The following is a 21,317-nucleotide window of genomic DNA, read 5'->3' as shown; positions in this document are numbered from 1 at the left end:
TCTCTGTGTCTCTCTGTGTGTCTCTCTGTGTGTCTCTCTGTGTCTGTGTCTCTCTGTGTCTCTCTGTGTCTCTCTGTGTCTCTCTGTGTGTCTCTCTGTGTGTCTCTCTGTGTCTGTGTCTCTCTGTGTCTGTCTCTCTGTGTCTCTCTGTGTCTGTGTCTCTCTGTGTCTCTCTGTGTCTCTCTGTGTCTGTGTCTCTCTCTGTGTCTCTCTGTCTCTCTGTGTCTCTCTCTGTGTCTCTCTGTCTCTCTGTGTCTCTCTCTGTCTCTCTGTCTCTCTCTCTGTGTCTCTCTCTGTGTCTCTCTCTGTGTCTCTCTCTGTGTCTCTCTCTGTGTCTCTCTCTGTCTCTCTCTGTCTCTCTCTGTGTCTCTCTATGTCTCTGTCTGTATCTCTCTGTCTCTCTCTGTGTCTGTCTCTCTGTGTCTCTGTGTCTGTCTCTCTGTGTCTGTGTCTCTCTGTGTCTGTGTCTCTCTGTGTCTGTCTCTCTGTGTCTGTCTCTCTGTGTCTGTCTCTCTGTGTCTGTGTCTCTGTGTCTGTCTCTCTCTGTGTGTCTCTGTCTCTGTCTCTCTGTGTGTCTCTCTCTGTGTGTCTCTCTGTCTCTCTCTGTCTGTCTGTCTGTCTCTCTCTGTGTCTCTCTGTCTCTCTGTGTCTCTGTCTCCTGTCTCTCTGTCTCTGTCTCCTGTCTCTGTGTCTCTCTGTGTCTCTGTCTCCTGTCTCTCTGTGTCTCTGTCTCCTGTCTCTCTGTGTCTCTGTCTCCTGTCTCTCTGTGTCTCTGTGTCTCTGTCTCTCTGTCTCCTGTCTCTCTGTCTCCTGTCTCTCTGTCTCCTGTCTCTCTGTCTCCTGTCTCTCTGTCTCCTGTCTCTCTGTCTCTGTGTCTCTCTGTGTCTCTGTGTCTCTCTGTCTCCTGTCTCTCTGTCTCCTGTCTCTGTGTCTCTCTGTCTCCTTTCTCTCTGTCTCCTGTCTCTGTGTCTCTGTGTCTCTGTCTCTCTCTGTCTCTCTGTGTCTCTGTGTCTCTCTGTGTCTCTCTGTGTCTCTGTCTCTCTGTGTGTCTGTGTCTCTCTGTGTGTCTGTGTCTCTCTGTGTGTCTGTGTCTCTGTCTCCTGTCTCCTGTCTCCTGTCTCTCTGTGTCTCTGTCTCTGTGTCTCTGTCTCTCTGTGTGTCTCTGTCTCTCTGTGTGTCTGTGTCTCTCTGTGTGTCTGTGTCTCTCTGTGTGTCTGTCTCTCTGTGTGTCTGTGTCTCTGTGTGTCTGTCTCTCTGTGTCTCTGTCTCCTGTCTCTGTGTCTCTGTGTCTCCTGTCTCTGTGTCTCTGTCTCCTGTCTCTGTGTCTCTGTGTCTCCTGTCTCTGTGTCTCCTGTCTCTGTGTCTCTGTCTCCTGTCTCTGTGTCTCTGTCTCCTGTCTCTGTGTCTCTGTCTCTCTGTGTGTCTCTGTCTCTCTGTGTGTCTGTGTCTCTCTGTGTGTCTGTCTCTCTGTGTGTCTGTGTCTCTGTGTCTCTGTCTCCTGTCTCTGTCTCCTGTCTCTGTGTCTCTGTGTCTCCTGTCTCTGTGTCTCTGTGTCTCCTGTCTCTGTGTCTCTGTGTCTCCTGTCTCTGTGTCTCTGTCTCCTGTCTCTGTGTCTCTGTCTCTGTGTCTGTCTCTCTGTGTCTCTGTCTCCTGTCTCTGTGTCTCTGTCTCTGTGTCTCTGTCTCCTGTCTCTGTGTCTGTGTCTCTCTGTCTCTGTGTCTCTGTGTCTCTGTCTCCTGTCGCCTGTCTCCTGTGTCTCTGTCTCCTGTCTCCTGTCTCTGTGTCTCTGTCGCCTGTCTCCTGTGTCTCTGTCTCCTGTCTCTGTGTCTCTGTCGCCTGTCTCCTGTGTCTCTGTCTCCTGTCTCTGTGTCTCTGTCTCCTGTCTCTGTGTCTCTGTGTCTCTGTCTCCTGTCTCCTGTCTCTGTGTCTCTGTCTCCTGTCTCTGTGTCTCTCTGTGTCTCTGTCTCCTGTCTCCTGTCTCTGTGTCTCTGTCTCCTGTCTCCTGTCTCTGTGTCTCTGTCTCCTGTCTCTGTGTCTCTCTGTGTCTCTGTCTCCTGTCTCTGTGTCTGTGTCTCTCTGTCTCTGTCTCCTGTCTCTGTGTCTCTCTGTGTCTCTGTCTCCTGTCTCTGTGTCTGTGTCTCTCTGTCTCTGTCTCCTGTCTCTGTGTCTCTCTGTGTCTCTGTCTCTGTGTCTGTGTCTCTCTGTGTCTCTGTCTCCTGTCTCTGTGTCTGTGTCTCTCTGTGTCTCTGTCTCCTGTCTCTGTGTCTCTCTGTGTCTCTGTCTCCTGTCTCCTGTGTCTCTGTCTCCTGTCTCTGTGTCTCTGTGTCTCTGTGTCTCTGTCTCCTGTCTCTGTCTCCTGTCTCTGTCTCCTGTCTCCTGTGTCTCTGTGTCTCTGTGTCTCTGTGTCTCTGTGTCCTGTCTCCTGTCTCTGTGTCTCTGTCTCCTGTCTCCTGTCTCTGTGTCTCTGTCTCCTGTCTCTGTCTCCTGTCTCTGTGTCTCTGTCTCCTGTCTCTGTGTCTCTCTGTGTCTCTGTCTCCTGTCTCTGTGTCTGTGTCTCTTTGTGTCTCTGTCTCCTGTCTCCTGTCTCTGTGTCTCTCTGTGTCTCTGTCTCCTGTCTCTGTGTCTCTGTCTCCTGTCTCTGTGTCTCTGTCTCCTGTCTCTGTGTCTCTCTGTGTCTCTGTCTCCTGTCTCTGTGTCTCTCTGTGTCTCTGTCTCCTGTCTCTGTGTCTCTCTGTGTCTCTGTGTCTGTGTCTCTCTGTGTCTCTGTCTCCTGTCTCTGTGTCTCTGTGTCTCTGTCTCTGTCTCTGTGTCTGTGTCTCTGTCTCTCTGTGTCTCTGTGTCTCTGTGTCCTGTCTCCTGTCTCCTGTCTCCTGTCTCTTGTCTCTGTGTCTCTGTGTCTCTGTGTCTGTGTCTCTGTCTCCTGTCTCCTGTCTCCTGTGTCTCTGTCTCCTGTCTCTGTGTCTCTCTGTGTCTCTGTCTCCTGTCTCCTGTCTCTGTGTCTCTCTGTGTCTCTGTCTCCTGTCTCCTGTCTCTGTGTCTCTGTCTCCTGTCTCTGTGTCTCTCTGTGTCTCTGTCTCCTGTCTCTGTGTCTCTCTGTGTCTCTGTCTCCTGTCTCTGTGTCTCTCTGTGTCTCTGTCTCCTGTCTCTGTGTCTCTCTGTGTCTCTGTCTCCTGTCTCCTGTCTCTGTGTCTCTGTCTCTCTGTGTCTCTGTCTCCTGTCTCTGTGTCTGTGTCTCTGTCTCCTGTCTCTCTGTGTCTCTGTCTCCTGTCTCTGTGTCTCTCTGTGTCTCTGTCTCCTGTCTCTGTGTCTCTCTGTGTCTCTGTCTCCTGTCTCTGTGTCTCTCTGTGTCTCTGTCTCCTGTCTCTGTGTCTCTCTGTGTCTCTGTCTCCTGTCTCTGTGTCTCTCTGTGTCTCTGTCTCCTGTCTCTGTGTCTCTCTGTGTCTCTGTCTCCTGTCTCTGTGTCTCTCTGTGTCTCTGTCTCCTGTCTCTGTGTCTCTCTGTGTCTCTGTCTCCTGTCTCTGTGTCTCTCTGTGTCTCTGTCTCCTGTCTCTGTGTCTCTCTGTGTCTCTGTCTCCTGTCTCTGTCTCCTGTCTCTGTGTCTCTCTGTGTCTCTGTCTCCTGTCTCTGTCTCTGTGTCTCTCTGTGTCTCTGTCTCCTGTCTCTGTGTCTCTCTGTGTCTCTGTCTCCTGTCTCTGTGTCTGTGTCTGTGTCTCTCTGTGTCTCTGTCTCCTGTCTCTGTGTCTGTGTCTCTCTGTGTCTCTGTCTCCTGTCTCTGTCTCTGTGTCTCTCTGTGTCTCTGTCTCCTGTCTCTGTGTCTGTGTCTCTCTGTGTCTCTGTCTCCTGTCTCTGTGTCTGTGTCTCTCTGTGTCTCTGTCTCCTGTCTCTGTGTCTGTGTCTCTCTGTGTCTCTGTCTCCTGTGTCTGTGTCTCTCTGTGTCTCTGTCTCCTGTCTCTGTGTCTGTGTCTCTCTGTGTCTCTGTCTCCTGTCTCTGTGTCTGTGTCTCTCTGTGTCTCTGTCTCCTGTCTCTCTGTGTCTCTGTCTCCTGTCTCTCTGTCTGTGTCTCCTGTCTCTGTGTCTGTGTCTCTCTGTCTGTGTCTCCTGTCTCTCTGTCTGTGTCTCCTGTCTCTGTGTCTCCTGTCTCTCTGTCTGTGTCTCCTGTCTCTGTGTCTGTGTCTCCTGTCTCTGTGTCTGTGTCTCTCTGTCTGTGTCTCCTGTCTCTGTGTCTGTGTCTCTCTGTCTGTGTCTCCTGTCTCTGTGTCTCCTGTCTCTGTGTCTCCTGTCTCTCTGTCTGTGTCTCTCTGTCTGTGTCTCCTGTCTCTCTGTCTGTGTCTCTCTGTCTGTGTCTCCTGTCTCTCTGTCTGTGTCTCCTGTCTCTGTGTCTCCTGTCTCTCTGTCTGTGTCTCTCTGTCTGTGTCTCTCTGTCTGTGTCTCCTGTCTCTGTGTCTGTGTCTCTCTGTCTGTGTCTCCTGTCTCTGTGTCTCCTGTCTCTGTGTCTCCTGTCTCTCTGTCTGTCTCCTGTCTCTCTGTCTGTGTCTCCTGTCTCTCTGTCTGTGTCTCCTGTCTCTCTGTCTGTGTCTCCTGTCTCTGTGTCTCCTGTCTCTGTGTCTCCTGTCTCTCTGTCTGTGTCTCTCTGTCTGTGTCTCTCTGTCTGTGTCTCCTGTCTCTGTGTCTCCTGTCTCTCTGTCTGTGTCTCTCTGTCTGTCTCCTGTCTCTCTGTCTCTGTCTGTGTCTGTCTCTCTGTGTCTCTCTGTGTCTCTCTGTGTCTCTCTGTCTCTCTCTGTGTCTCTCTGTGTCTCTCTGTGTCTCTCTGTGTGTGTCTCTGTGTCTCTGTGTCTCTGTGTCTCTGTGTCTCTGTCTCTCTCTCTGTCTCTCTCTCTGTCTCTCTCTCTGTCTCTCTCTCTGTCTCTCTCTCTGTCTCTCTCTCTGTCTCTCTCTCTGTCTCTCTCTCTGTCTCTCTCTCTGTCTCTCTCTGTCTGTCTGTGTCTCTGTCTGTGTCTCTGTCTGTGTCTCTGTCTGTGTCTCTGTCTGTGTCTCTGTCCAATTGTCAGAGTTTATACCTCGTGCATTGAATCAAGAAGCTTGGTGAGCTGGTAGAAACGTTGCCAGTTCTGGCTGGAGTTTTCCTCTCTCTTTACTATTGCTTTGCCCAGCTCCTTTATGTAGGACATCCGGAGCTCATCGAACACAGCCTGGCTCTTTAGGCCGTCCTTTGGCACTGCAAAAACAAATGTAAACAGACTTAAATTCAGAGCCCTTGTTGGGTGATGGATAAAACTCATTATTACTGGTTTATTTACAAAATGATGGAAGAAATAATAACGTGTAAAAATAAAACTGCATGTGTTTGTTATTCTGTACAGAAAAATAATCTAGAGTTTTGTTTATCAGTTTTTCCTAATACAGGAGTTTTAAATTGTAGTTACGCAAAGAAAAAACTTGACACTGGATCCCTGTGTCACAATGATGAAAAAAAGAAAATACCCTACTTCATGGAAATATGTCATTTCCAACACAAAGCATTTTAGTACCATGTAGTCTTACAGTAGTTCAACAGATCAAAACCATTTTAAGGTTTTGCACTCCTTTGATGAGACTGGTTTTATTGTTTTAGGATTATTCAAATTCATTGAGCATTTATTCCTTTTTATTTGTTTATCATTTAGGTTGTCACAGTCTCTCTGCAGAACTTTGGAAACAGTTTGTTGATGAAAAGTTCCATAAAAGAAGGAGATTTGGATTGAAGACTAAACTAAAACTATTCAGAAAAATGAACGACTTCGTTCCATTTGTACTTTTGTCACAATTGATACCAGTTCAAATGTTTTTTACAGACTTGATGAGCTAAAGCCGTGAGCAGCCTCTGAAGTGTGATTCACCTGTGCTGAGCAGCAGCAGGACCTTCATGCACAAGAACTCATCGTGAGAAACCTGCAGACGAACGAACTCGCTGGAAATCTTCAGCATCTGCTCAAACTGGTCAGTCATAAAGGGCAGTTTCATTCTGTCCCTGAGACAAAAATGAAGAATACTTGAAACATCAAGGATTTGAAAGAAACACATTTTTACATTCAACTTATTCCTCATGTTTATTGCGGTCCATAAACTGTACAGTACATAACCATAGATTCGCTTATTGCACATAACAGGCTTGTGGCATTTTATTGTGTTTTTTACTATAATTAGACTGCACCTTCATCATTTATCGTATTCTTAATCTGAATCAGAGAAAGGTCTTTTGCCATTGCTATTGAACAGAATTCACAAACAACTTGCTTTGGTGATTCGGTGCAACATAAAACAATGAACAATGATAAAACAATCTATATAGAATCAGAAAGGGCATGCATTAAATAAAAAAAATAATGAATGAATTTAATCTACTATAGGCTAAAAATAAAATTAGGCTTACTATGTACACAAAATGTACAGTTAAATTTAAAGATGTAGTGCAGAAAGTGAACAGTGCAGTGAGTGATGGATTCAATTAGTTAAAGTGACAGTGTTTAAGAAGTGTTCATCTTATTATTGTCCCCCTTCGAGGCAAATCTTGTTGTGATTTCAGGCGTTACAAAAATAAATGGAATTATATACATTTTTATATTCTGGTTAAAGGTTTCGCTTTAAACCCATTTTGAATTCTTATTTAGAGTTTATTGTAATGTGCTGCTGCAACACAGAAATTAACTTATTTTACTGTAAATTAGTTTATAGGTTTATATCCACTAACTAAATTAACCTTTTGTTTTACACGAGTATTTTTGCGACTGTAATAACCAGCTCTGTATTTCTAGTGCGTTGTTTGCATGCAGACTATCAATTCATGAAGCGAGGCCAGGATGCAGATTTGTGGTGACAACTGACAGACAGGTGCAACTTTTGACGGACAGGCTCCCCACTTTATTAGCAGAGTGTGTTTATAAACAAACACGGAGGAGTTGTGGACAGATGTCAAAAGTTCTGACACTTTATAAGAGTAAAATAATAATAATGACTTTGCCGATAGAACTTACTCATTAATGACGAGGTCTGGAGCGAAGCAGAGCATGTCGCCGTTGCACTGCTGATAAGACCTCCACCCCAAACCAAACGACATGAGAAAGAGCCAGGAGCACTGCAGCAGGGTCATTTGATCATCAAGGTGCAAGTTCCTGAATCCTGGAGAACAAAAACGATTTTTTGAAACTCTAGTGCGCACAACAAACACTGAAGGAGACGAAGAGCTTTTCTCTGCAGGAAAAAAAAGCAAAGGTAGCGTATTCCATTGTTTCATATCTATTACACATTACTTATCGTTGTCCCATGATATTAACATGTTCAACTCAAATACTGGCGACCGTTGTGAAGTTTTTTGTGTTTTGCTTTCAAGCCGATAATTCCATTACAAAGCTGAATGTGCACTTTGGGTTGCCAAATCCTACAACTAAAACCCAAAGGAACCCAAATAAACCCAAAGGACTCCTGTCGCCCTTCGAGGGAAGTGCTGTTGTGATTTTGGGCGTAATAAACATAAATAGAACTGAAATGAATCATTAAGCAGAGCCAGTGCAGACGTGAGTTGGGTTAGGGTTGGGTTCTGAGCTTTCAAATGAGGAATGACAAATTATTTACGCACGTCAAGGCAATTATCAACCCAGCTCAAGTTGTGATTTTAGTTCCTTTTCTAAATGAGCAAGAATGTATTCTTTATAAAACACTGACTATCAAAAGAGCAAAAACCTCAAGAACATCTCATCTAAGGCTTCCAACAAGGTGGAAAAGGCATAAATAATTATGTTGATTGACCAAATTATAAAATCAATTATTATATGTACTATACAGATTCTAACACACAACTGCTGTAGTGTTTAGTTTAGTTTAGTTTATCAAGATCCCCATTAGTTCCTGACATACCAGTTGCTATTTGTGTGTAGCTGAAACAATTACTCGACTAATCGAGACTAAAAAAACAATTGTCATTTGAAAACTGACTGAAATGATTATCTGGATTATACAGGCTCTAAAACATAAACAAAAAGACATTTTCCTAAGAAATACAGTGGGAAATATTTCAGATTTTCATTAATACATAAATACTCCATGTACAATAGCCTGACTCGTTTAACGAAATTTCCACTTGTGTGGATATTAAAGGATTATCTTATTTTATCTTATCTTAATAAAAAAAAAAAAAATGTTACTTTAGTGCTTAAAATTTTGTACCATAAGATGATTAACAAAATACGTAAGAACATTAGTGTCAAATAATCATTAACTTGTCTTTCCACAGGTTCCAAAACATGCCATGACCTGTGAAAATAATTTACCGGGTATATGACTAAAATTGACTGCAATTTCATGAAAAAGATGCAGAAAATTTGTATGAAAACACGCTTGTCCATAAACGTGCTCCATCAGGATCCTCAAACAGCTTCACTTCAGCTTAATCTGGGTCAAACTTCTTAAAAAAAAAATCTTTTCATCACATAACTTTTGCATTCTCAAACAACTAAGCAAAGCAATAACCGAGATGAGTAAAATGATGATTAGCTGCAGTCCAAAGCAACAGGCAAAAGTATAGACAAAATAAACATTTCGCTTTGATCTGATATTCCAAACTGCAGCGGAGCACAAACCTGGCAGAGACTTGGCCCACTTGACGGCAGAGATGACCTGTCTGCCCCCGAGTCGGTTCAGAGTGGTCATGAGGCGCGTGGACGTGTCGGGCAGTGTGCTGTCGTAGCCTGCGTATATGGTTTCAGGCTCGATGGCTTTCAGCAGGGACAGCATGGTGGGCACAAGCTGGGGCATACATTTGGGCACGAGGGAGCGCGCCTCGACGGGCGGAGGAGGCTGCTGAAGCACTTCGGGCACGTTACGCGGCTGCTCACCTTTTATACGGTTCTTCTTGATTTTTCGAGCTGCAAAAGAATACATACATCATCACTAGTTCATGAACGGGAGGGAAATGGACATTCATTGTGTGTCACTCGTTGCTACAGACCTTCCAGGTTCATGCCAGCCATGAGACACTTGCGAAAACGACAAGCGGGACAGTTCTTCCTCCTGATTTTGTCTATGATGCAGTCATTTCTGCCAGCACAAAGGTAATTGTGTTGTCCTGTAGCACAAAGAAATGTCATTGGCCACTGATAAACAAAATATGTAATAAAATTATATTCAGGACATTGTCTGAAAATGATGAAGTAGACTGTAAAAATGACAGAGCAAAGGAGCAATGATTACAGTCCAAGATGCAAAATGTTCAAATATTGGAGCGATTGTCTTTTATGCAGCAAAGGCATGTGACAGTTGATCTATTTAGGCCAGTGGTTCTTAACCTGAGTTCGATCGAACCCCAGGGGTTCGGTGAGTCAATCTCAGGGGTTCAGCGGAGGTCAAGACACACATCCGACTCATATGATTCGTGATGACACGCCCTGCTTGGCCCATCTGTGCTGCAGGGAATTTGGTGTGCTCAGTAGTCGACTTGTGACAGTCGTGATGGTACATCCTGCGATTTTCTTCTTAATATTTTAGACCGAATCAAAGCCCACCTTTCAAGGCAAAGTCTTGGTACCAGCTTGCACCTAAAAGGGCCAAAAGGACCAGGGAAATCGACCAGAGTCTAACCTGTATCAAAACCCCATTTGGGATAAGACCTGTCACCAGTCCTTTTGACCAAAAGGGCCAAAAGGACCAGGCTAGAGTTCCAACAGACTAGCCTGTATCAAAGCCCTCCTTTCTGGGCTAAGACTGGGCAATAGCATGGCCCCAAGAGGGCAAAAAGAACCAGGCCAGAGCCCCCAGAGTCTAGCCTGTATTTAAGCCCTCCTTTCTGGGCTAAGTCTTTGCACCAGCCTGGCCCCAAAAGGGCCAAAATGACCAGGCCAGAGTCCCCAGAGATTACCCTGAATCAATGCCCTTATATCTGGGTTAAGACACGGCACCAGCCTGGCCCCAAAAGGGCCAAAAGGTCAGCCTCTGGGGCCATTTCCCTTGTCCTTTTTTATAACCACTATACTATAGTAGTACTACTATAATATATTTGCGAGCAATCCTTTTCGAGGATGCAGGACATAAAAATGAAGGAAAGGAAAAGACTTTGTTGTGAAAATGAGAGTGAGAGTGGCATTTGCCAAGGTGAAGCCGCAGATTTCTGAACTGGTCTCTGATCTCATACGTCATAAGGCGCTGGTACAGCTGGCAGCCCGGTGTAAACGCTCTCTCTTCTTTCTCACACTTATTGTGCTTTATCTCCTATATTTTGTAAGTATAGTTAGTATATTTTTTCTATTTTACTGTACGATAGGGACACGCGCTGGAATAGTTTTTTAATTCAACTGTTTTTGACTTTTTTTGGCTGGATTTGAGCGTTTTTCGTTGCGTTTGTTGTGTTGTTGTGACGTGAGCTAGCTCCGAGCGAGCCCACCAGCCCCTCCCGGCGCCCTCCGGCCGCGCTAAAGTACGGCGTGTCGTCGGTACACGTTTATATACACGTTTATATGAAAGAGGAACTTCACGAACGATCGGGACACGCACTGGAATCGCTTTAAATTAACTTGTTTTGACTTTATTCGGCTGGATTGAGTGTTTTCGTCGTGTCGTTGCGATGTGTCTTGGCTCTGAGTCCCCCGGCTCCGGCCCCGCCCCCCGGCTCCGGCCCCGCCCCCCGGCTCCGGCCCCGCCCCCCGCCCGGCGCCGTACCGCGTTTACACAAAGGAAGAACTAATGAAACTGCGGAGAACTGTCGTCTTACCCGGAGATCGTCACGTTATCCCGGCGGACATCCTAAGGAAAACACAACGAAGCAGACGGGCTGGACGTAAACTCCGAGAGAAGAGAGGGACAAACAGGAAGTCGGTTCCTGCCGTAGTCATGGGTAACGTGAGGTCCCTTCAAAATAAAATGACGGAAATAGCGAGCCTCATGCGGTCCCAGAGGATTTATAGGGACAGCAGCGTCTTGATTTTCACAGAGACCTGGTTAACAGCAGAAATGTCAGACTCTATTGTAGGTTTGGACAATTTTCATCTGCTGCGGGCGGACAGAACGAGATAATCCGGGAAGAAAAGAGGTGGAGGTCTGGCGGTGTATGTGAACACGAGCTGGTCCAAACCCGAACACTGCACAGTGAAGGAGCAGCTATGTAACAGGGATATTGAACTATTGGCTATTGGCATGAGGCCATATTATCTGCCCCGGGAGTTCTCACATGTGATTTTGATCGCAGTCTATGTGGCCCCGTCTGCCAATGCTGAAGATGCTTGTGAAGCACTGCTCTCCTGCACTTGTAGGCTGCAAACACAGCATCCACAGGCTCTCTTCCTCATCTCTGGTGACTTTAACCACGCTTCTCCCTCTTCTGTTCTACCAACATACACCCAGTATGTTACCTGCCCCACCAGAGAGAATAGAACATTGGACTTGTTTTTTGCCAACACCAAGGAGGCTTATTCTTCTTCCCCCTCCCTCCCCTGGGCAGCTCGGACTACAACCTTGTACATCTGAGGCCTGTGTATGAACCCATCGTGCGCAGGCAGCCTGTGGTGTCCCGTGAGGCGAGGATGTGGTCTGCTGAGAGCGAGGAGGCTCTGAGGGACTGCTTCAGCACCACTGTCTGGACTGAGCTTTATGACCCACATGGGGAGGACATCAACACCATCACAGAGTGCATCACGGACTACATCAACTTCTGTTTTGAGAACATTGTTCCCTCCCGGACGGTGCGGTGTTTTCCAAACAACAAGCCATGGATTAACCGTGAACTGAAGGCTCTGCTGAAGGAGAAGAAGAGAGCCTTCAGGTCAGGGAACAAGGAGGAGCTGAGGACTGTGCAGAAGGAGCTGAGGAGGAAGATCGGGCAGGCTGAGGCCGGCTACAAGAGGAGGATGGAGGAGCAGCTGCAGCAAAAGAACATTCAGGGAGTGTGGAGGAGCCTGAAAACCATCTCGGGCTTCAAAATCCCCCCTGCCCAGACAGAGGGGGATCTACAGTGGGTGAATGATTTAAATGCTCACTTCTTGAGGTTTGATCGGTCACCCGCCCCTCCCCCTGCACAGCTGCATGCTCCCTCTTCCACAGCTGGACAATGCCCTGCATCTGTTCCTCTTCGCTTATCTGCCCCGGACCATCAGCTCCCCACTTCGCCTGGACTCACCCATCCCCCCAGCACACGGTCCCCCTGCCAACCACTGACTGTCACAGCAGCACAGGTGAGGAGTGAGCTGAAGAGGATTAAAGTGAGGAAGGCAGCAGGACCTAACGGCATCAGCCCCAGGCTCCTTAAGTCCTGCGCAGATGAACTGTGTGGAGTTATGGAGCATGTCTTCAACATGAGCCTGAAGCTGAGGGTGGTACCACAGGTCTGGAAGACCTCCTGTCTGGTACCTGTGCCTAAGACACCGCGCCCCAAAGACCTCAACAGCTTCAGGCCAGTGGCTCTCACGTCCCACTTGATGAAGACACTGGAGCGGCTAGTCCTGGACCACCTCCGCTCCACCGTGAGCTCAGCCATGGACCCGCTGCAGTTTGCATATCGGCCTGGCGTCGGAGTGGAGGACGCCGTCATCTCCCTGCTGCACCGCTCTCTCTCTCACCTGGAAAAGCCTGGCAGCTCTGTGAGGATTCTGTTCTTCGATCTTTCCAGCGCCTTCAACACCATCCAGCCGCTGCTCCTGAGGGACAAGCTGGAGACGGCTGGTGTGGAGTATGACCTGGCAGAGTGGATCCTGGACTACCTCACAGACCGACCCCAGTTTGTGAGAGCCCGGAACTGTGTGTCTGACACTCGGACCTGCAGTGTGGGGGCGCCCCAGGGCACTGTCCTCGCGCCCTTTCTCTTCACCCTTTACACTGCAGACTTCAGACATGACACGTACAGCTGTGTCCTGCAGAAGTTCTCTGACGACTCTGCCATCATCGGACTCATCACGGACGACGATGACGCGGAGTACAGAGGACTGGCGCAGGACTTTGTGGACTGGTGTCAGCGGAACCACCTCCTCATCAACGCGGGGAAGACCAAGGAGATGGTGGTGGATTTCCGCAGACGCCACCCCAGTGCCCCCTCACCAGTGAACATCCAGGGACGGGACATTGAGAGAGTGGACTCATACAAGTACCTGGGTGTTCATCTGAACCACAAACTGGACTGGACTCATAACACAGACGCACTGTACAGGAAGAGCCAGAGTCGGCTCTACCTCCTGAGGAGACTCAGGTCTTTTGGAGTGACAGGGCCACTCCTGAAGACCTTCTACGACTCTGTGGTGGCATCGGCCCTCCTGTATGGTGTGGCCTGCTGGAGCAGCAGCATCACAGAGAGGGAGAGGAAGAGGCTGGACAGAGTCATCAAGAAGTCCAGCTCCGTCCTGGGCTGTGCTCTGGACTCGGTGCAGGAGGTGGGGGACAGGAGGGTCCTGGCTAGATTCACATCTATGCTGGACCATAAGTGTCACCCCCTGCAGGACACTCTCTCCGCTCTGGAGAGCAGCCACAGTGAGAGACTGATCCACCCTCGATGTGTGAAGGAAAGGTTCCGTAGGTCTTTCCTTCCTGCTGCTGTCAGACTTTATAACAAAAACTGTTAGTACTGAACACTCGCAATACTGACCTAACCTAATACTGATGTGCAATTCTGTCATATGTGCAATTACTGTGAAATTCATGTGCAATCTATGTGCTGTCGTGACACATATTCATGTGCAATTACTGTCGGGATCACATGCAATGGTATTTATTTATTTATTTGTCTATGGGAGTTTTTATTTATTTATAGGAGATCTTCTACTGAAAGTGTTTTTCAGACTTCCTATAAGTGATCTGTTCTTCTGTATCTACCTCTGTATCTACCTGCGTTGCACCAATGAAATTTCCCCATGTGGGACAATAAAGGAATATCTTATCTTATCTTAAAAGGCAACAGCAAAAGTCACACTGATATGCAGTAAATATTCATTATGTTTTTGTTTTTGTGTGAAAATGTTCTTTGAACACAGATGATGCACGGTTCATTTTGTGCACCAGTAAAATATATACCTATGTTTTGAATTTGAAAAAAAATCATATTTTATATTTCCAATTAAGAAGGGTTCGGTGAATGCGCTTATGAAACTGGTGGAGTTCAGTACCTCCAACAAAGGTTAAGAACCACTGATTTAGGCCAAGTTGCTATGACAAACTGACTTTATTTTAACACAATAAAATCAGAGGCTTGGTTTATCCCGTCTAGCTAACTTCATGTGGTAAGAGTTATGTACCTTCAACCGCCCTCTTAAAAAAGACCTTGCAGCTGCCGCAGGTGAGGACGCCATAGTGACAGCCCGACGCTTCATCAGAACAAACCAGGCAAACTTTATGAGTGCCGCTTTTCCCTTGAGCCGGGGCCGGAGCACTGCTGCTGCTGCTCTCCTTACGAATGGAAGAACTAGAGAAACAACAGAAGAACAAGTGTTACTGCATGAACCCTAATGCCAGGTATTGTTTAGTTCACAAATGATACATTTTCTTATACATAAACAAGAGAATGAGGTAAAAAACAATACTGTAGATGATTACACAACAGTCAAACCTTTTACAGAGTTGTGACTAAATTATAATCGATGTAACAGTGTTTAATGTTTAATATATATTGACATGAACGAAGAATGTCAACTGTCCATTGTTCTCAGTCATCTTTTAAAGAAATACTCTCTGAGCCAAAGGTCACATCCTAAAGCAAGATGTGTTGGAAAATTACACTTTACTTTGATGAAAACTGGGCGTGTCACAATATTACTATAGTTATGGTAGGGCTGGGCAATTAATCGAAAGACTAACAGATGGAAATAGTCAAGTGAAATCAGTTTTTTTGGGAGGTTTTTGAATCGATATTCCACAAACAATCCTAAGAATAAACAGGTTGAAGTCAGAAATTTGAATGTGATGTGTGTTATATGGCGTAGATTAAAAGTCTGCACCGTATGTGTTCATGAAATCCTTACTAAAAGCCATTTTTACTGTTTTTTGAAAATACCAAATAAAATCGAATCGATTTAAAAAAATCTGGATTATTTCTTTCCAAGATCGCCCAGCCCTAATTTACGGTGTACATTTTCTTTCTATCAATGAGATTTATTTTTTATGTACAACCAGATCTGAGCTTTACTGAGTTGGATAAGTAACTTCTATGACAAATTATAGATAATGACTAAAGGTTTCAATCGGTTTTGTGTTTGTTGCAGCTCAAAGATATTGTACATTTAGAGAAGAGTTAACCTGGATTCTGCTGGTTATTGTGTCAGTAGCAGAAGTTGAATTAAATATTATTGCATATGGTGATGTTTTCATGTAGCAGCTAACATACGTGTTATTGTGACCGGCCTAATGAAACCAACTTCAATAGTATAAACCTGCTTCAGCTGCTGTCCAAGCACGTGCTGCGCTTTCTAAAAAACACCACAAGGGGTCGCTAGGCCTTGCTGCATCCATGCGACAGCAGCACACACCCCCTTCTTACACCAGCGGCCACAACAACACCCACAGAGGAAATGAAGACAGGGCTGTCCAACTGGCTAAATCTGGAGTCAAGTATTCAACCACTTTTACAACTGAAACATGCATTTATAAAGAGCACAACATGCAGATTTGTTCACTGTCCACATTTCAATAAAACACGGGGGTTTTGACACAAGTGGGCAGAGCAGGATGAGAAACCTAAGCACGACATTGAAGCCTGAGGTGCAGCAGCTTTTAGGCCAAAACGCAGAGCAGACAGAGGCTTTTAGGAGGCCGTGCACCGCAGCAGAGGAGCACAGAGCTTTCAGAGCTCACTGTGGTCAATGAGTCTCCATTCTACACTTTTGTGCTGACAGGTTACTGGAGTCATCCCTCTGCTCGTTATGTCACAAATCACTCATGGTTTGGAACAGCGAAAGCCGTGACCCGTGAAGGGGAAGGATGTTTAACTTTATGGAGGTGTTGCTGCGTGACCCTGACAGACTCATGCAAACCAGCCGTAGATGCCTTAAGAATATCTGGTTACAATTATGATGAGAAAAAACATAATTTAACTATTATTCACAATTATTGAGGACAAACAACATTGACATTTTTCATTTCCCTTAATTTTCATTGTCCAACGAGAGACTATTCCTCACGCAAGAGAACAGCTTTATGAAACCAAACATCCTGAATGACAAAAACAGCCAGATTAAGAAGCACTTAAAAAAATATTTTTGGACTAAAGTTGGAATTAAAACAACTAAATGTTGATTCTAAACTTGTCATAACTATATTGTGACCTGAATATTACAGATTATTGATGAACCTAAATCAAGACATCCCTAGTTGACAAGGACGCAATAATTATCGCATTAACGCAATAATACAAATATTACACAATACATGTATTATCAGGGTACCAACATGATTGGGTACCAACATGATTGAGCAAGTCGCAGTATTGTAGAAGTTGGATATTTCCTCTAAAATAACTAGAAGTGAAACCATCAGTACTGTCATATTCTTATTAGGAATGTAAAAAAAAAAAAAAAAACGTATTAATCATAACAATTTCAGAAATATGTCAAAAAAGTAACCGAAATGTGGAGCTTTTTTATCTGACCGTTTTTTTTTAATCTATGCCACATTAACTTGATTCTGAAGTGAAATATACACTGCTATACAGCTAAATTAAACGATCATATTGAAACTACTTTATGCCACGACATAAATGACCCAAAAGCAAAGTAATCAAGACAAATGAGCTGTAGTACATAAATAGGTGTTACTCATTCACAGAAATGAAGTAAAGTCTTGTGTGACTCTTTCCTGCTACTTTATTGAGAGACTTTTTATACTGCAATATTCATTTACATTCCCACATTTGACTTCACCCACATCAGCCTTTCCTGCACAGCTGTGGTTATTCTCTCTCGACAATGCACTAAGCAGTTTAGATCCCTGGCTCTCGGCCGTAAACACACAGCTCAGTGGAGGGTCACGAACTGCCCATTATGATGTAGCTCCATGCCAAATGTCTCCTAAAACTGATGAGAGGTTTCCCTTTACATACTGCTAACGAGTCTGTGGTGCAGTGGCGACCCCAGGGGTCCCAGGGGGTCCGGTGTGTGCGCCACTGCCCTGCTTGAGAAGTGTCAGTGCAACAGCTTTACACAGATTGGTTCAAATCCAATTACGGTGGTCTGTGCATGCAACAACAGAGTACGCCCTCTACAATGTACACAACTTTAAAGGAGCACTATGTAACATTTCTGGTGTAGGATCCACCAGCTTCCTGTCATTTATAGTTGTTTTATTACATTGAAAATACCATGTTTTCAAGGTATTTCGAAAGTAATAAAACATCTGTATTGTTATTATGGTAAATGGGCTCTGGCCCGCATCTTGACTAGGGCTGCAACAGTTAACCGACTAACCATGACTAGTAGACAATAAAACGTAATCATAGTCGTATTTTGAGCGTCGTGATCATTATCTGAAGTATATAAAACACTCTCAAACAAGAATAAACGGTTAAGGATTTTCCTCAATACTACACTTTTTTTTATATCCTCCATCCAGGATCATTCAGTAGTGTGCATTTAAGGTTTGCATTAAATGTTAGACTCAGATTTGCTCAATTGTCTTATGCCAGTCATAACAAAACAAAACAATACAATACAATGAGGCTTATTTACTCTTTTGGAAAGCATCTGTTAATGTTACATCTCCAGGAAGTGTGTGCATTCTCAGAGAGTTTATTGTCGGTCAAGAGTGAAGCCTGCCTCCCTCACGTAGGCCTCAAACTGCAGAAAACAGGTTGGAAAAGTTTGCATTCAACATCCAAAGGAATGATTGATTAGCCCCTTTTTTCAACGAGGCAGGTCATCTAATGCACTTAACATAATGCCTGTGGCCCAGTGTCCTGCTTAACTATCCATAATCTCTAGGACTTAACCGCCCAATGTCACAGGCTGCACTGGAAATCTGTCTGTTCACCTCAGACGTCAACAACATCTCGACTGAAACCCACCACACTCGGCAAATGCATTATTGAAAAAAAAACAATATGCCAAAATGAATCTACATGTGAAACCGCCGAACGATAACAGAGCAGGGTTTCCAAAAACATATATACTTAAATACTTATCCATTATATACTAAAAGTAGAATCAAAACTAGATTACAATTATCAATGCTCGGGGAAACGTTTGACTTTTTATGAATAGTTTTAGAATTAAGTAGTATTAAGAAAACCATTAAATAGACTATTGACGTAACTGATGTTGAAAATGACATGCTGTAGTTTTGTTTTTTATCATTATGGTATTGCAATCGGTATCAAGTATTAAAGCTTTGTCTATATTTTTGTATAAAAGACAAGGACAACACTACAACTGAATATATGCTTTGTTATTACATTGCCCACCCAGACCCTGTTGTATTCTAACTTTGGATGGTTAGATAAGACCTGCATTTTTGTGGCCTGACAGACGGCCAGCTTCAGCAGAACAACACAGCGCACAACTTCCACCTCACAGTCCAGCCCTTGTCTCCCCCGCCCTGCAGTGTCAACACAAACACAAGAGATGCAAAACAAAGTCGAAGCAGCACGTAGCAGCTAGCACAAAGCGCCAGCACAAAGCGCCAGCACGCCATGAAATGTGGGAAATGTTTAGAAAAGACTGAAAAGAGCATCTGACTTGCAGGTGTAGAGTTGAAATACACTTGATATCACTTTATCCATAATCCGTTTGTATTCTCTGTACCACGAGGGAGTTTTATATTGAACAACTACAACTGCTAAAGACTGCAAAAAACGTTGACATTTTGAATGCAAAAATTATGTCATGTATAAGGGCTATTTCTAACGGTGTCTTCAACATTGTTTATTTTAATTAAAGAAAAAGGAGACAAAGTTAAACTATGCCAACCAAAACATCCTGGATAAACAGTTTCTTTGCAAGAACAAAATCTGTCGGTGTCGGTTTGCAGTGCTTTTAACAAGTAATGATCAACAGTTTAATTGTGGAGTAAGAAAAAATAAAAGCTTAAAGGGGGATCTCAAAAGTGCTCTACTCCATTTTTCAGCAAGGACAAAAGTGTGGAAAAAGACACACGGACGAGGAAGAACACAAAGTCATGAGTCATCCTAAACCCGAGGAAAACATGCATAACTTTGGGGAACGGCGAGGCAGACTGCAGTACACCTGGCGCTGGCGTTTCTCTGTTGCCTAAACACTCTGTAAGGAAGTGTAAATAGAAGTATATATTGAAACGTTTTTGTAACTGCAAATGGAAATGTTTTTGGCTAACTGTCAAACACGTTTAATTTACAAGGATGTGATATCAAAGTTATGTTGTCTCTGAGCAATGAAGACAAAGCTCTTAAAAAGCATGCATTTTTTCTTTTTAAATATTAACAGTGTACATTGGTCCCTCATTAAAACCATTACCAGTAACATATGTTTTCAGTAGCTACTGTATTCTAATTTCTAAAACAAAGAAATTCAAGAGCATGTTTATAGAGCAATAACAATACAGATAATGCATGAAATGTATGCACATATATACAAAACAATGTATTTAGTGTATTTGAGTCACACTGCCGAGTTTCGGTGCTACAAGGAGCAGTGGCTGAGCAGAGGTGGGTGTGGCTCCAGGTTGTGAATGATGCGGCTGCTACTGTGTGCCGCTGGATACCTCTGGAATGTGGGAGGAACCAGCTCCTGAAGTCCGATGTGCTGACTTGACAGCTGTACACTAAACTTAGATGAGGAACAGCAAAGAAAATGCAGCCTTGGCAATATCTTTCTAGCCCAAATATGTGAATTTTAAGAAGCTGCAGCAGAATTACGTTTTATAGTTTGACACAAAAGTGCAGTTCCACTGGCATGCTGTAATAAGGTGTCTGGAATGGCAGTCATTTGATTTGACGTTTGCTCGGTGCCAGTAACAGAGAGAGAGGCGGAGAGAGAAAGTAGGTCAGGAGAGTCAGTGCTGCTCAGTGCTGTGGTCGTGTCACACCCACATGCACAACACACATGCATGAATAATACAGAGCACTGATCGACAGGCACATCTCCCTCACACTCAAGCAGAAGTGATTTACAGCCGCTGAAAGCTACTGCTGACAGGCAGAGCCCTGGCCAAAAATATAGAGGACAGAGCCAGAGAAGCGGTGACTATGGCCAAAGCAAAGTCAGAGTCACCTCCCGAGCTAAAATTATTTTGCTGCAGTATCTAACCGGCATAGGCTCACAATTACAATAATCTAAATTATTATTATTTGTTCCTGTAGTTAGCAAAGTTTCAAAACAACCTACAAAGTTTTGTTCATGCTCTGGTGACCAAAGAGGAATTGATGTATAAATCACATCTAAAATGTAAACAACCAGACACTGAACCAGAGATTTGTTTGTGTCTGAACACTGTCCTGTTTTGCTCCAGATTCAGCCTCGAGTCACCGTTTCCCCAAGTCAGCTCTATATATTCTCGTACGCTTTATATCTAGTCATTTTCATAATAAGCGTCAGTGGTTACGGTTTCTGAATGAAAAACACAAACCGCTTTCCTTGACGTTGAACCAACAGATTCATGCACAAGAACATTGGTACCATTCATTAAAAAAAAATATGATTTGCATTGATCACCAAAGAAAGTTCCTATGATATGTCCTATGAATTCTGTTCATTGGCAAATGCAATAAACCTTTTCTGATTCAGATTCTGATGAGTTCCCCAGCAGGACAGAGTCAATACATGTGGCCTATAAACAGGCTTCAGCGCTTGTGTCCAGGCTGGTCACAGATGGAGGAGGAAATGCCAGGCTAAAACAAATGTTACATAACAGTCTGACTAGGTGTACTCTGGGATCTTATTTATGGGAATGTTGTTACCCAGGTTATCCAAAACTAAAATCCAACCAGTCAACCAGATTTCATTTCCACAAACACACAATCTTACTGCTAACATAATTTGAGGTGTGATATGGATGCAGACCACTTTATTGCACTGATACTGTGATTTGCACCTCCCTCTATAAAATGTCAGGTTAATTGGACAGCATTGGACTGCGGTCCCACAAAAACATCTCCATTTCCCTACTAGGACAAATAAAGAGTCATACATTTTGAGCCCAATTTTTTGTTCACTTTTCATATACTTGTTTATGAGTCCATAGCCTGCAGCATGTTCATTACTGCAGCAAGAATAATTTAAAAATGTGAAACTCAAAAAGGAAAAACAATCAGAATACTTATAATAACCAAATCACAAAAGCTGCCAGTATTCAAGGTATAAAAATGTCTTCTACAAATAACTAAATAACATGTCTTAATAATATGTAATAACAACTGC

At 44.3% G+C, this 21,317-nt stretch overlaps 1 protein-coding gene across 1 annotated transcript in view; it reads right to left on the bottom strand.

The window, feature by feature from the left end:
• nr3c1 (nuclear receptor subfamily 3, group C, member 1 (glucocorticoid receptor)) overlaps nucleotides 1-21,317 on the bottom strand; it is a 59,574-nt gene that overhangs the window by 32,351 nt on the left and 5,906 nt on the right. The window contains exons 3-8 of the mRNA XM_072438698.1: nucleotides 14,238-14,404; nucleotides 8,981-9,097; nucleotides 8,613-8,897; nucleotides 7,011-7,155; nucleotides 5,877-6,007; nucleotides 5,058-5,215 (exon numbers count right to left, since the gene is read on the bottom strand). Of these exons, the coding sequence (XP_072294799.1) occupies nucleotides 5,058-5,215; nucleotides 5,877-6,007; nucleotides 7,011-7,155; nucleotides 8,613-8,897; nucleotides 8,981-9,097; nucleotides 14,238-14,404 (1,003 nt within the window). The remainder of the gene's footprint in view (nucleotides 1-5,057; nucleotides 5,216-5,876; nucleotides 6,008-7,010; nucleotides 7,156-8,612; nucleotides 8,898-8,980; nucleotides 9,098-14,237; nucleotides 14,405-21,317) is intronic.

Source organism: Eucyclogobius newberryi, unplaced genomic scaffold (assembly GCF_026437365.1).
Source record: "Eucyclogobius newberryi isolate DKJ021-1_F unplaced genomic scaffold, fEucNew1.0.hap1 SCAF_11, whole genome shotgun sequence".
Classification (NCBI taxonomy): domain Eukaryota; kingdom Metazoa; phylum Chordata; class Actinopteri; order Gobiiformes; family Gobiidae; genus Eucyclogobius; species Eucyclogobius newberryi.
The sequence above is the reverse complement of the archived record's forward strand: the minus strand, read 5'-3'. Positions and strand labels throughout refer to the sequence as shown.